Source organism: Bacillus rossius, chromosome 1 (assembly GCF_032445375.1).
Source record: "Bacillus rossius redtenbacheri isolate Brsri chromosome 1, Brsri_v3, whole genome shotgun sequence".
NCBI classification, from domain to species: domain Eukaryota; kingdom Metazoa; phylum Arthropoda; class Insecta; order Phasmatodea; family Bacillidae; genus Bacillus; species Bacillus rossius.
The window spans coordinates 177,102,767-177,119,551 of NC_086330.1; the positions used below are offsets into that span (position 1 = coordinate 177,102,767).

The window sequence follows — 16,785 nt, forward strand, 5'->3', positions numbered from 1 at the left end:
TTACAGGCGGTTTATCCGTGATCATTGTGGGTTGCGAACCATGTCTGATACCGAATCAGTGTTCAAAAGCTCAGTCATACTGTACATGGTCAATCCTAGAGCATACTATATGGCAAAGGTACGCAGCGCACCTTGCAAAATACCTAGTGTGTGTGTGTGTGTATATATATATATATATATATTATTTTGTAGAAGGCGAATGACCAGTCAGATCATATGACTACCACTAACATGATCCCGGTTCTATTCGCAATGGGGCCAGGCCAGAAATGTTCGCGAGAGGAAAACTTGATGGACATTGCCGTGAGCTGCAGGATACTCACGTTCCACCCATCAAGGCCTCCCACTTCTGCTCCGTCCCTAATGCACTTGGCACTATCGTGACTCTTAACTAGTAATCACTCATTCACTCGACAAGTGTTTATTTAGTATGTATTTTTGTATTTGTAAATTTGTGTGGGCGTGTATTTTTAGAAGTATATTTCAGGTTAAAGGTAGGGGTCAACTGCCTAATCTTTATATATATATATATATATATATACATTTACATACATCCTATACTCCTCAAATCAAATTGACGGGAATCCAGTAAGAATGATTCTTAATAATTAATTGATACTCAAATGTTTTGTCGCGACTCAAAGGAAACAACCCTACTACACCTGGTTGATAGACGGGAATGTGCTGTTTCTATTTAAGTTCAAAAATTCGTCTTTCTTTTTTACCTTGTGAGTACATACGTCACCCAATCAATCATGCATGACAAAGTATATCTTTGATCGCAGTTGAACCACTTATCATGGTTGATAGAATTATTACACATATATTAGGCCCTTAGTATAAGTTCTCACACATCTCTTAGAAAACAAAAAAGTCTCAAATATATATTTTGTAACATTTCAGAAAATTTTTGATCTTTATGTTAGTAAACATTATATTTCTGAATATCCGTGTGCTTTATGACTAATAAACCGACCTTCATAAGAATCCCACCTGAGACGAGTACTTGGATCCGCCCGCCTATGCTTCACCAAGAAATGCCATTTTTGACTTACTGCACTAAAATATTTGTTCTATGTTAAATAGATGGTGATGCAAATACTTGACAATCTACTTAATAAAACTGAAACACAGACTGGCAGTTAAAAGTTAAACCAGTGTGTGTATAGGGGAGGAGGGTTGTGCGGGCGCAGCAACAGGGAGCTCGCGGGGCGCTGCGCGAGACGGAGGCGGCGCTGTGCCGCGCGCGCCAGGAGCTGCAGCAGGCGCACCTCGACGGCCAGGACCTGCGCTCCGAGCTGCAGGAGCAGACCGCGCTGTGCGCCAAGTACCGCGGCCGCTACCTGGCCAACGAGCAGCTCATCGCGGACCTGCAGCAGCAGCAGCAGGCGGCGCGCGACGACCTCATGCGCTCCACCGCCATGCTCAACGACGAGATACAGCGTATCAGGGTCAGCTACAGGCGTACATTTGCACTGCACTTTTCTCTGATCAGCCTTGCTGTACAATCCTTCATGTTCCCTCTCTGTAGACCCCCACCCCTCTCACATCGAGAGATTTTTGGCATGTTAATATGAAATGCAGAAACGTTTCAATGAGCTTCGGTGTAATGTTCAGTTGGGTAAGCTGTAAAAACCTGTTCTCTAATCGATCTTTCCCATCGAAGCAAAGAAATTTAAAAAAAATGTGATTGTGAAAAAATGTTTTTATACTAAATTTCTGAAATATATCTGAAACATTGTGCACTGTGTTAAAGTCATTGCTGACCACAGGGTTGAAGTAATGCCACAATGCTCAGCCTATATCCTTTCATGAATTTTTTACGCAGTATTATCATCTTGAAATTTTATTTTGTTAGAAATAACTCATTGCCACCTCTTAAGTTGATGCCAAACCATCCCCGAGATATGGGTGTGTTAGTTTGGTCATACCTTATTTTCAAACAGTGGGACGCACTATCAATAGAACCTTAGTCACGTTTAGGTTTTATTGTGGTACAGTGTTATGCTACCTTGATAGTTTTCTTGTTGATTTTTCTGAATAAGCTTTAATAGAAGAAACAATGTATGAGTTAACCAGTTAACTGATGATAAATATATATTATTATATTAAATAAATTTTGCTTCAAAGTGTGTTATGTTAAACAATTATTCCATAACTCTCTACAGTAATGGCTATAATGGTTTATAAATATTTAAGGGAATGAAAATATGGGTTGGTTAATTAAAAGAAAATTACTTAATATTAAAATACTTTATTTAAGTTAGGTAATAATTTATCAATTATGTAATTTAAAATTTTTAATATAACTTAGGCTATATCAAAGTTCAAATAAGAGAAAAATTTTAAAATGAATCCGTCCTAAATACCGTCATGTCCATGATAGGACTCGAATCCATGATCCAATGGAATTGTTTAAGCTATACTAACTACTACATCACTGAGCCAGCTGAAAGTTATTTCACGCCAATGAGATATAATTTATTAGGCATCGGCAACAATTATTGTGTGAGTGGCTCTACCTACAAGATATTCAACGAACCCAGCATTATAGGCTAATATAATATACTACTGAATCTATAAGCAAATATTTTTAACCAAGTGACCAACATAACTAATCTTACAGTGGATGCTTTTGTGGCCAAAGTCATTTTCCACTTCTTGGATTCTGTGTTGAGTCCATTATGTCACATGTCCTAGAAATTATTTCTCTATATTCATACGCTCCACTACAGTAACAGTTTGTAGTTTTCTCTTGCATTTATACTCATATTTTATATATATATGTCTGAGGAAGTGATTGGGGGAGATATAGGGGCAATAGGTGTCAGGTGGACCAATAAAAACCACCACAGTTGACCAAAACTATTAGCTGACTCTCTCCGAGAGCAGTAACAAGCTTTAGAGTTCTAGACTCAGTCTAAACTAATGAATTGCTGCAGCACAGCGTGACGAAATTTCTGAAGTAGTATAGGATAGTCGGTCCGGTGGCATGGTCCAGGGTCTGGTACCGGTGGTGCCGACTGCCCTGACGTCACGACAGCCATCTTAAATGACCTTGACCTTAACTTCTGACCTTGACATTGGAATTTGGCCCTTGACCTTTGACCTTGAAATTTTACCCTGAAATTGACATTGACCTTGACCTTCGACCTCATTCGCTATTTTGAATTCTGATATCTTGTCATCGAACACCCCAATTCCCGAACATATCAATTTTCGTAGCAGCTGCAATCTTAAAAATCCGTAATTATTATCCGATTTTAATGGGAAATATTTAAATTTAGTAAAAATTTTAATAATAATAACTTCACCTATTTTGAAATTCATCTGCCATATTAAAATTCCATAATTTTTAAGCTAGAAAATCGGGGAAAATTTTTAAATTTATAAAAATATTATTTTAAAAAATTTTTAATAAAACATACTTGCATCATAGAGTCCTCGGATCGAATTCGGCATTTGATTAAAAATGGCGACATATTCTTCCTCCACGGAAGTCACCGGCAGACAGACTTCCCACCCCTTATCCCAATGCAGATATTGTGCCAGCCAGTATGACGTCATTGCAGTCTTCTTCGGTCCGCCATCTTGTTGTAATCTGGTGGAGGTCGCCGTCTCATTTTCTTCTACTGGAGGGTGCTGCCACAATATCATTTTAATTTTTCCCCCAATAGAGTGTAGTAGTATTTATTACCGCGGCGTCCATCATCTTGTTAACTGTCCTGGCTGCCATCTTGAAATTGTGTATTTATTAAGCTATAAATTCGGGAAAAATTCTAAATATCATTAAAAAAAATCACTTCTTAAAATAATGATTAATTCAATTGATATCCTTTCTTTGTTAGAGCCTTGTTGGATGCAATAAAATAACATTTCATTTTAATTAATAAAAAATTACCGGTTCGAGAATGAAAACAAAAACGTAAATAAAAAATTTAATTGAGATATTCTACAATTACAAAAAGACCAGCAAATGACAAACGTTTATCGATATCTACAGTCTTCTTAGAAGTCGAAGTGAGTCCTTTACATGACTTAACATGTGTTTTCAGAACATCTCCACATGACTGTCGATTAACCAGTCACGTCTAGTCGGTGACCAGGCACACACGTCCAGTCAAGGGCGCCCATACCCGGGGGCAGGGGGGGGCCGTGGCCCCCCCTAGCTTTCAGGGAAGGAAAAAATATATAGTGTAGTCAGGTGTTTTACTTTAAAGAAAATTATTTAAATTCGGTATTATGTAGAAGTGGTTCAACACGAATCTATTATTTTATATCGTTTTTTACATGTCTACTTCATTTTTTATGTTAGTTCAAGCATTAGTTCTGCTGCTGCGATATAAGGTGTTGTGTACAGGGAGAAAATGTGGGCAAGCTCAACGCCCGTGGCGAGTCATTCCCCTTCGTAATCCTGCCCAAGCTCATGTGATAACACAACACAACAGATTTAGACCAGTCAGAGTTAGACGACGCGACAATTGACATGTGCTTGCAGACGGCGAAATGTTTTGCTACTTTTTCGTCATAATAATGTGTATGTTCACAAATAACATCTCAAAACAGAGATTTTCCAATAGTCTTTAGATCTACAGTTTTATGCATCTGGTCTAGATTTAGTTTAATGTATTCAGTCAGTATAAATAACTTAAGTGTAAATAAATCAGTGAAAAGTGTAAAGATAAAAACCATTGTTATTATGTAGTGCTTCTTAGTTTTCCTCATTCATCACATCCGCTCAGAATATTCACAATAATTTTTAAGGTAAGCTTACACCATTAAAGTTACTCAAATAAGAATTATTGTTCAGAAAAGTCTACAACGTAAAATTTATGTTGGAATTTTGAACTTAGAGGAAAACTTTATTTTTTCCTTCAAAAGTGTTTAAAAGGATTCCGCTACTTTCAGTAGACTCGGAAGCAATTCACACTGGAATCCCGATTTTACGTACGCTCACGGTCGCTTGGATTGCATTCGTAAAAACGTTATCTTCATAAAATTTTAAACACCCCACCCCCTGAAGATACATGTTATAATTTATTGAATGGAATATATATAATATTAAATAGTAAAAACAATGACTGCCGTCTGCCCTCTGCCCTCCCCTGCGTTCCCCTTATTTATTATTTTTTTAACATTCCATAACTTGCCTCATTGCACGAGTGATATAAAGTGACCTCACAGCGACTAACCACAGCTGCACCACGCACTGCATCATGTTAACTTTTGTGTGGTGACAGATACACCAATACTGACCTGCTAGAAAAATTTCAAAAGCAGAGAGAAAGCAATGACGAATTCAAAACCATTTTCGAGGCAGTAAAAGAAGACTGTAATGAGCTTGACATAGATATAAAAATCCCAATATTGGCTGGAAGGCAGACCCACAGATGTAACGTGAATGTCCAGTGCTCATCACCTGAAGACTATTTCAAAGTTGCAATTTACAATACGTACATGGATTCTATAATTATGTCACTTACTACAAGATTTGAAAGAGATAAAGGCATACCTTTCAAAGGTGGAATTCTTCAACCACATTAGATGAAAAAGGAGACGAAAGATTTCATGAGAGACATAAAAAGTTTGCAAAAGTTGTATCAAATCGACAACTTGGAAGCAGAAGCCAGAGTATGGTATGACGTCTGGACGAATACGGAATGTTTGGAAAAAACCAAGCTCCATGATATACTTTCAGAAACAATGTTTTACCCATTAGTACCTAAGGAGACTGCTTATATTCTACCAAACCATACCCCCACAACTTGCACAATAGAGCGTTCTTTCAGCACACTGTGTAAAGTGAAGACGTGGCTGAGAAGTACTACTGGCGAGGACCGTCTGTCCAGCTTATGCCTTCTAAGTGTCCACAGGAAAAGAGTGAAAAACCCTGGTTTCGAGGACAAAGTGCTTGACTTGTTCGGCAAGAAGAAAATAAATTTACAGTTTGCTTTTTCAGATAAATATTATAGTCAAATCCGTAATCAAACTTATGCATATTAATTTATCTTAAAATTTGCTTTTTATGTCAATACTAGTGAAAAATTGTGTGATGTGTGCATTTTTAATTTGTTTTCTGTATTAAATTATGAAGGTAGAGAAGCATAAGATTGTTGTGTCCTATATTTGTCCTCGGCCTCTCCCTGCAACCAACATGGCCGCTGCGCCAAGAAAGCCGTATCCCAACAGGCTTCTCTACACCAGCCGTGGGATATAGGCTACGAGTGGTGCCGCGAACATATCATAGATGGCAGCACGCATCTTTTGAACGGTTATAGCAGTGCATATAGATTTATTAATGACTGTATAATATAAAATGTGTGTCAGTGCTATATATGTTATAAGTAAATAATATCCTAGTGTGTGAATTACTGGGGAGGGCACAGGATGGCCTGTTTTTCTGTATTGGGGAAAGATTGTCGCTTTGTCAGTGACTTATGTCTGAAGGAGCTGTATTTAAGCTAGGTCGAAATGTGCCTAGCCAGAGATCCCTACCCCAGAGAAATCTGGGGGAAATAAAGCAGATAGTTGATTATTGGGTCATTGCTTTCTGCTCACCTCTCCCCTTCCTTCCTCTGGAGCGGCCCTTGGGTGCTCGCTCTAGATCCCCTCCCCTGGAGCGGCCCTTGGGTGCTCGCTCTAGGAGTCCAACTTCCCCGCCCCTTGGAGCGGCCTTCGGGTGCTCGCTCTAAGGCACCAACTACCGCCCCTTCCTCGCACTGTACCTGACCACACCCCTTCTCTACCCCTGGCCCAGCAAAAGGGCAGGATAGTGCCAATATCTGTGAGTCAAGGAGCAGCTGCCAGCCTACCAGAGGGCCTTTCGCCCCACCTCAAGTCACTCCATCACCCGACGCTGTTGCCGGGACACGTCAATTTGGCGCCCAACGTGGGGCCAGCAACAGTCTGGATAGGCTGAGGACCACGACCTATCGCTGCTAGAGCTTCGCATCACTGCCGGACCAACACCCACTTCCAGGAGTGCAGAAAACACCTGGTGGCGCCCATCCCAACTTAAGGATGTCTTCTGGATCCTGTGCAGCACCCCGCTGCAGTGTACCGGATGGACCCAGCGTTTCCTGTGTATGCTGCAATGCCCAGTTTCACCTACAATGCCTTGGTATCGTGGAACAAGTCATTGAACAGGCGTATATCCACATATGCCAGCCCTGCAGACAACTTCTGGTAGAGAAGAAGCCAACAGTTCCAGCTCCCCGGCGCTGCTTTGCGCCGAACTGCCCTGGGACAGCCCTAGTTCTCGTCACCTGCCAGGCCTGCCAGCGCGACTACCATCTCGCCTGTATAGGCTGGGAAGATACACCACTGGACCTTGCTGGGATGTCGTTTACCTGCGCCCAGTGTAGAGTGAATCCCACTTTACCTTCAAGTACAAGATCTGCAAGTGTACCTCGGCCCTTTAGGGGTCAGGATCATGAGGACCCTGTGCAAGCTGTACACCAATGGGAGCAAGCCCTACGGGCACATGCAATCCACCCCACCGAATGGGTGGACCAGATAGGTCCATTACTACTTGGGGAAGCCTCTAGATGGTGGAATAACCATGAAGGGCTGTATGACACCTGGGAAGAGTTCACAGGGAGCTTCCTGAACCAGTTTGGAAACCAATCAAGATTGGCAAATCTTACTGCCCAATTATATGGTACCAAACAAAAGGAAGGAGAGGATTTCGAAAGTTTCTTACTACAGAAAAGAAAACTTTATAAGAGGCTACACCCAGGGAGAGACCCAAATGAATTTCTTCCTACCTTGTTGGAGCTGGTGCAGCCCAACCTTCGGGCATTTCTGCGGCATCCACCTCCCGAGAATTTATCCGAACTTATGGTTCGAGCCCCTACCGTGCAGCGAGACTGTCTCGAAACTAGGGGCACTGTAACCCGCAAACCGTGGTCACCACCAACCCCGGTACAGGAATATGCTACCCCCAACAAAAGATTGCCTAAGTGTTGGCACTGTCCTGAACAGCACTTTCATCAAGACTGCCCGGTGCTCCGCTGCCAACAGTCTGAAAGGAACAGCCTCAACACAGTAGACCCCTGGAGGGAAAGAGTGGTGCCAACGAGCCCTACCCCTACACCGAAGGTAGAAAACCTCAACTCCCAAGCTCGGCTCGAAAGCAGACCGACCCCGAGCCTTATGTGCGTACAGCACCACCCACAACAAGAACTGCCAAGAGTCAAGGTGCAAGTGGACTCACAGCCCATTCAGGCTCTTATCGACTCAGCCGCCACTGCTAATTTTGTGCACAAGAGTATTGTGCAGAGAACAGGGACCCCTATTAAGTCCCAACCCCAAATGGCCCAGCTTGCCACCCAGGGATCCACCATGACCTTACTGGGCAATGCTGTGGTACAATGCTGCATAGCCTATGTGGAGATGGAGATCCCATGTCTGGTCGCGAAGGACCTTCGAGAAGAACTCGTGTTGGGCCAAGATTGGCTCACCCAGCAGCAGGCGACATTGGACTTCGAAGATAAAACTATACACTTCGGACGAACGTCCCGCCGAACTCTTAACTGGGGCACCAAAGGAATGGGTGATCCGAACGCCCCTAATCAAAGTGGTGTTAACCCTAATCCTGGAATCTGCACTGAACAACACAGAGACCAATCTATGGTTGTGTTGACGCAAGGAGACCAGCGACCCCAAGAAACTCCTTCCCCACGCTCGGCCACAACCAAGCTGAGCCAAAATAACTCAGGCAGTGGTTTTCAATGGCATCAGAAAGGAGGAACCCCAAAGGGGAAATCAACCATGCAGTCGTGGAGACAGCCGTTGAGCGATGCCTCCTTAAAAGCAGGGTGCAACTGGAATAGGGAGTCCTTACAAGACCGAGGATTATGGATTCCCCAGAACAAGATTCACCTGCTGCCATGGAGACAGAAAACAGATCTGTCAACAATACCCCGCAACCCCAGGAACCTGCTAGTCCCTCCTCACCGGGACAAGATTGTGCCTCCAGAATCCTCAGACCACGGGACCGGCTGGTCAGACTGGCCGGCTACCGACTAACCTCCGCATAGTGCAGTGGCCAGTGTAGAGAGGTCAGCCCTGGGACTGAAGCCCAGGGTACTGACCTCTGGCAGGTGCAACGATCCAGGCCGAGGCCACAGAGGGAGGGGGCGAATTGTTGTGTCCTATATTTGTCCTCGGCCTCTCTCTGCAACCAACATGGCCGCTGCGCCAAGAAAGCCGTATCCCAACAGACTTCTCTACACCAGCCGTGGGATATAGGCTACGAGTGGTGCCGCGAACATATCATAGATGGCAGCACGCATCTTTTGAACGGTTATAGCAGTGCATATAGATTTATTAATGACTGTATAATATAAAATGTGTGTCAGTGCTATATATGTTATAAGTAAATAATATCCTAGTGTGTGAATTACTGGGGAGGGCACAGGATGGCCTGTTTTTCTGTATTGGGGAAAGATTGTCGCTTTGTCAGTGACCAATGTCTGAAGGAGCTGTATTTAAGCTAGGTCGAAATGTGCCTAGCCAGAGATCCCTACCCCAGAGAAATCTGGGGGAAATAAAGCAGATAGTTGGAAATTGGGTTATTGCTTTCTGCTCACCTCTCCCCTTCCTTCCTCTGGAGCGGCCCTTGGGTGCTCGCTCTAGATCCCCTCCCCTGGAGCGGCCCTTGGGTGCTCGCTCTAGGAGTCCAACTTCCCCGCCCCTTGGAGCGGCCTTCGGGTGCTCGCTCTAAGGCACCAACTACCGCCCCTTCCTCGCACTGTACCTGACCACACCCCTTCTCTACCCCTGGCCCAGCAAAAGGGCAGGATAGTGCCAATATCTGTGAGTCAAGGAGCAGCTGCCAGCCTACCAGAGGGCCTTTCGCCCCACCTCAAGTCACTCCATCACCCGACGCTGTTGCCGGGACACGTCAAGATACTGAAATTTAAATTCTTATACTTTATTCGTACTTAACAATTCTGTTAACTTAAATTAGGTTAATCCTCTATGATTGTGTTTAGACACTGATATGAAATTTCTCTTTTTTTTTATCTTTGCTTGTTTCATAAAATGTTCATATTTTATAAATAACCCATTGAAATTCATGTGTTGAACAATAAATTTAATTATTATAAGAAGATGAACTTGTAAGAAAGTTAATGATTGGCTAGCATATCCAGCGAATAGCGATAGCTAGGACATTCAGCTTATGTTTTGTGTTTTGACATCTGAAAGTCGTTTAAATAGCAAAGGAAAAGTACATTCTTTAGAACAAAGGAGTATTCGTTCTACCACGGTTTTGAAGAGACATCGTTATTACCTACTTTTGATTATCCACGAGATATCAATTTTGCACGATTTTATTATAGTTTCGACTGACATTCAAGTTTTTACTAATAAAGCTATGTGGCAGAAGTAGTATTAATGAATTAGATTATTGTGACATCAAATTTGAATCATCGTAGGCGATAAACTGCATCCACGATAGGGTTACTTCACGATCTATTGCTTGCTTTGAAACGAACTATCAAATTTTCACGACGGAAACGAATGAAACCAGTCAACTAAGTTTACAGCCTGCAAGACTGATTCCTGACGCTGTTCAACGTGCTGTAATGCCAGCGATCAACATTTTTGGCTGAAGAGAATCGAGCTGAGGAGAATAATTTCTGCAAGTTCATATCAAAACCGCTCCAGCCGGAAGGAAGGAAGGCCAACGATTGACCGGCAGTGGCGATATAGAAGCAGTTGACGGCGCTGTGTTTCACACAGAACTTCGAAATCGACCATTGGTGCGTACCGAACAAGACCTTTCCCACTGCGAGGAAGGAAGCAGCGGCAGTGAGCAGCCATATTTCCCGGACCACGCACAGCTCTGTTTCAGAGCCAGGGGTCATCTGTGTCGTCATACTTTCGCATGTACTGACGGAGGTTGGTTGCCGTCTCGGATTGAATAGAATTTGAACAATTTTCGGGAGTCCCTTGAACTATCGATTATCAAGTACCTAAATCAATTTATTTTCATATAATCTGAGATCACACTAATTTTCCAGAAGTTCATCTTCAATTTAATTTTATTGTGAATAATTTTTTGTATGAACTAAATTTTAATTTGTTCTAACCATAATGTTGATTTTGTGTCTGATCAGATGGAATTAGAAGTTGCTGTTTGATTAATAACTTAACTTTGCAATTTACTTTTGAGAATTTACCTTGTCCCTTAAGTGTAGTTCATATCCAGTGGTCCAATTTGCTGACACCATTGAGCAAAAATAGCCGTAAGCACTGTTTAAAGGCACTCATTGATAACATGATCTGAGCTGATAATATTAAATTGAGTTTGAAGTTACATGATTTGAAACAATTCCTTTTTTAGTAACTTATATCTTATTTGAATATTGTAAACAGATTTCACATTTGTAATTTGAAGCTTTACTATCACTAAATAAACTTATAGTCCTCGACTACTGAATACATCTGTGCTAATTCTAAATGATAAGCAATTATGATTTATATCGAAACATACTAATATTCATTTAACTGTGAACGAGGGAATATTTTGTGTGATACAATATCGCCATGGTAAAGGTAAACAACAGTTGAAAAAAAATTGACTATAATTATAAGCATAGTTCAGGCGTTACATTTAAAAACAACTATTTTCTTACTGTGATAACATATTTAAATCGTTTCTCTCCCAAAGTTAAATCTTTTGACCAACACGTTTAATCTTTATAATTATTTTAATTTAATTTGTACGCGACATTTATTTAGGGGTAAAGAGAGCAATGAGTTGAAGGACTGTATTCTTGATATTCGTGTTCCCGAGACGCTGCAAAAATATAAGGACTGTATTCCTGCATTTGTGTTGCTAAAAATTCACTTGTTACAATAAAATAGTTATTATTTAATTAATAAAGTAGCCAATAAAGTTTTTTTATGGCGAATGAGTACTGTGGTCTAGTATTTTAGTAACAGGACAAAAAAATTTAACAGGGTCAGAACTGGAACTATTTTATGGCTAGTAACAGGCCGCAGTTAGTCTTCCAAAATATTAAAAATACTTCTTACCCCTAAGTCTGGCCCCCCCCTACAAATTATCATATGGGCGCCCTTGCGTCCAGTCGATTGGTAAAAAAAATACGTCCAGTGGGTGGCTAGGCACGTCAGATAGATTGGCCAGACAAGCACGCCCAGTCGGTTGGCTAACACATCATGTTAATGGCAAGGTACAACCAGTAGGTAACCAGGCACGTCTATTCGCATGTCCAGTAGGTGGAAAGCCACATCCAGTTGGTAGCCAGACGTATCCAGTTGGTGGGCAAACACATCCAGTCAGTAGTCTAGAGGTATTTTTCGTCGATACTCGGCGAACATTTTAAACGGTTCATATACAAAATTATGTGCATAGGCCAAGCATCTCCGAACCACCAGGCCAGGCCATGTACAATGTTAGGTGTATAGGCCAAGCATCTCCAAAAAAAAAAGAGATATTATTCGTCGATACGTGACCAAAATTTTAATATGGTCATGTTCAATATCAGATGGATAAATTCGTCTCCTAACCACCAGGCCAATCATGTCCTGAGTACAGACATCGATAAACATTTAAAAAAGGAAGCAAATTCAAAAAATAAAGAGCATTCGTCAGTAAGGAAACATATAAAAAAAATAGGAAACATATTTAGAAACACAGTCAATAAAAGGGAGCACATTAAGAAGTACATTCAAAAAAAGAAAGCACATTTTGAAGCACATTCGACTAAAAGGAAACACATTTTGAAGCACTTTTTACAAAATGTAAGCCACATTAGAAAACACAATAAGATAAAGGAAGCACATTTGGAAGCACATTCGACTAAAAGGAAACACATTTGGAAGCACTTTCTACAAAATGGAAGCCACATTAGAAAACACAATAAGATAAAGGAAGCACATTCAAACAAAGGAAGCACATTTGGAAGCACTTTTGACAAAAAGGAAGAACATTTCGAAGGACATTCAAAATGAAGCACATTTAAAAGTACACACAATTGTACGAAAAATCAACTTGGTAGGAAACGATCTCATCAGAGGGATACGATAAGATTGCAGGGATACGATAAGATTGCAGGGATACGATCATGTCAATGGGGTGCGATCTAGTCAGTGGGATACGAATTCATCAGGAGGATACGATATCACATGCGTGACTACGTACATTTAACGAAACATAGGAATCGATCGTTAATATATGGTAAGCTAAAATACCTTCGACTGTCTTTGCCTCCAAAAAAATTGGCTCCAAAAGTCTTTTGCACCAACAGTCATTGGCTAAAAAAAAAGGTCATTGGCTCCAACAGTCTTTGGCTACAAAATTCATTGTATCCAAATTTAATCTGCTCCAAAAGTCTTTGGCTCCAACAGTCTTTGGCTCCAAAAGTTATCGGCTCCAAAGGCTTTGGCTCCACAGTCTTTGCCTCCAACAGTCTTTGGTTCTAACATATTTTGGCTCCACAGTCTTTGGCTCCAAAAATTATCGGCTCAAGCTGTCTTAGGCCTAATTGCTTAAGAAACATTTGGCTACAAGGTAAATTGGCTGCGAAGCTACAGGAGTGAATGATTATGAGGCTGCGAGACTACGAAACTAAAAGGCTTTATGACTACAAGACTACGACGCAAGAGGACTATGAGACTACGAGTCTTAAGTGTCTCTAACTAGCTACGAAGCTACGCAACTACGAGGCTACAAAGTTAGGAGACTATGTGGCTGCACGGCAAAAGGATATGAGACTACAGGGCTACAGACCTCTTGGCTACGAAGCTACAACTCTATAAGACTACAAGGCTGCAATGCCTTAAGACTACGAGTATACAGAGCAGAAATCTACAAGTCTACGTGTCTATAAGGCTCCAAGTATACGAGACTACGAGGCTACAGAACTACAAGACCACAAGACTAAGAGGCTACGAGGATACGTATCTGATTGACTGCAAATGGCTACAATAGCTCTATTCAGCAGCGAGAGTTGATTCATCTCATGCAAATAGTTGTTGTAAGTAGTCCCGATTATTGCAACTGTTGACGCCACATGATGTGTTGTACAGGCAGTCGCTCTTTCATGTGGGATGCGGAATGCGGAATGCATAATCACGATCGCAAGAGAAGGAGGGTTCTTGAGACACCAAGGGGAAGGAAGTTCGTCCTTCATTAAGTGATTCTCAGCCATTTTAAGGCATATTTTTTGACTGAATAATGAGTTTGGTTTGAATTCCACCTGATAAAATTATTTTAAGTGTTGATTTAACCCTTATCCGGAGACGTGGGGTCTCCGTGACCCCAGCAAAACTTTAACTTGCTGCCATCTATGTGCAGTTCAAGGCACTTGCTTGTGGTACCATCTACCTTTCGCTTGGATATCACATAGTCTCCTCCTGCAGTGTCAGATTTGTTTACGCTGTCTGGCGCTAGATATCAGGTCGCAAAGATAACTTGGGGTCGTAGTGGCACCACGTCACCAGTTATGTTTCTATCTCAGAAGTGATAAAAAGGCTTCTAAACGAACATGTTTATGTGTGGGCGATCCAGATTATGACGAAACTATTTCTAAGTGGTTGAAAGATATTTTTAGTGACTTAAGTGATCAAAGTGTGTGTGGAAAAGCAATGTGTGATGATTGCAGAGCAAACAAATACTCTACTACAGAGTGACTTTTCGTACAAATTTATTTTTTTCAAACAATGTTCGGCTAATATATTTTATGTAAAAATGCCATTTGCAAAATATATAAGTATGCATGTGCTTTCTAGTTAGCTAGATTATATATTTTGTTGTGGTTTAAGCATTGGTTATGCAAGGAAAATATTTGGAGGGGAAAAAAGTAATTTATTTATTTGGGAAAATTTATCTGTTGTAGATTTTATGAAAAAGTCTTATTATTCATAGAAGTTTTCTAGATTTTGTTTTGTCACTATGTCTATATTGAATAGCAAATAAAATTTTTAGGCTACCATCTGCTTATTTTTTTTTAAAAAGGTAATTATTACAAATAGGCATTTTTAGATTTATTTGAGCAAGCACCAATGGAAAAAATTGTATTTTATAATTGGTAAATAATTATTTACTAATTTATTTTTAAATTTAATTAGTATGTATAAAAAATGCATTAAATAATTTTACATGGAACAAAAATAATTTCTAATCAGTTAACTTCTACAAAACATTTAGGGGTCTGAGGGGCACCACGTCACCAGATATGTCAAATATTTTCACGTCTCCGGCTAAGGGTTAATAACATAAATCCGGTGATTAAATGTAACTCGGAATAAAATTGCATGTATCATTGATTTAAAAAAATTTTCATGCAGAGATTTATTCATCAGAAATAACCATAATCACTTGGAAAACAGCAACAGAAGTCTCGACAGGAATAACCAGTAGCAAACGGATAAAACCAACAGAAGTGTCGCCATATGTGACCAGAAGAACTTGGAGAAACAAACAAAAAATATATTGGGAGGTATAAATATGAGCACATGCAGAAAACCAATAAAATGCTGAGATTAATAAACAAAAGTACACGGAAAAACCCATAAAAATATTGGCAGGAATAATTAGGAGCACACGGAGAAACCTAACTCAAGTTTTCTTAAGTCAAGATTAGTGAAACACAAAAAATTAAAAAATTATAAATTACAAAAATATAAAACTAAATTTTAAAAAATGCATAAACATCTCCTGCCAGCTTGTAGCTTCTCTTTTTTTCTGCAAGGATAGATTTCTAGCAGAAACCACAATTGATTGTAATTTTGTTTTTGTCATTGTTATGTATGAGAGATGTCGGGTGTGTGCAGGCGGATTGCCAAGAGAAGCTGCAGGCGATGGCGCACCTGCCCGACCTGATCGGCACGCTGCAGCGCAAGGAGCGCGAGGCGGACCAGGCGCGCGTGCTCGCCGAGGCCCGCTGCAAGGAGCTGCTGCGCGAGCTGCAAGACGTGTCTGCGCGCAGCGACGCTCTGGCGCGCCAGCTGCAGGAGACCTCGTCCGGCTCGCAGCTGGGCCAGGACCACCGCTCCGCTCTGCAGGCTCGCGCCGAGACGCTCGACGTGCGCTGCGAGGGACTCTCCCGCGAGAACACTTCGCTCAGGTACACGCCACCCCGCGCAGATACCTCAAACCGCACCACTTCGGTTCGGGATCAATATCTCAAGTGTTTCCAACTCGGACTTTTCATTAATGAAAAACATTGTGTACACTCCCATTCTCGACCCCTAAAATTCATTCAATTTTCCTATGCTCTTAGGGGCCCATGACCAGGAGTGTATGCACAATTAGCCACAATAAAGAAATTTGCAGAACCACTGGGACTCACAACCAAGCCATAATCGGCTGTAAACAAAGTGGACTGCGGTATATCGGTGAAATATCCTAGGCATGCCGAGGTGCTCCATGATACTTTGGGCGGGTGCAGGGGACTGCAGGGTAATTGCTTCATTGTCATCTCATCAAGAAACAATGGTCTTATTCATCCGTTCATTCATTCCTACCCACAAAACCTCAAATATTTAGAAATTTTTCTGTTACATTGCAGAAAGTTGATAATTTTTCATGCTTCTGAAATGTGTCAGAGGTAGTGTGTGCCAAGTGGCATTTCATTACAGAATTTAATCCTTTGTAAACATCAAAATTTATCCCATGTTCAAAACAGTAACACGAGTGGATAACAAGTAGTTAATTAATTTCCAAACTCCTCCAAAAATAATTTGACTATAAAGATTACACATGTAGGATAGCTTAGAGTTTTTATGCCAAAACCTGCTCCTTGTATA

At 41.1% G+C, this 16,785-nt stretch overlaps 1 protein-coding gene across 1 annotated transcript in view; it reads left to right on the forward strand.

Moving 5' to 3' along the window:
* LOC134539952 (outer dense fiber protein 2-like) overlaps positions 1–16,785 on the forward strand; it is an 89,352-nt gene that overhangs the window by 66,221 nt on the left and 6,346 nt on the right. Inside the window, exons 9-10 of the mRNA XM_063382375.1 lie at positions 1,194–1,451; positions 15,811–16,103. Coding sequence (XP_063238445.1) covers positions 1,194–1,451; positions 15,811–16,103 — 551 coding nt within the window. The remainder of the gene's footprint in view (positions 1–1,193; positions 1,452–15,810; positions 16,104–16,785) is intronic.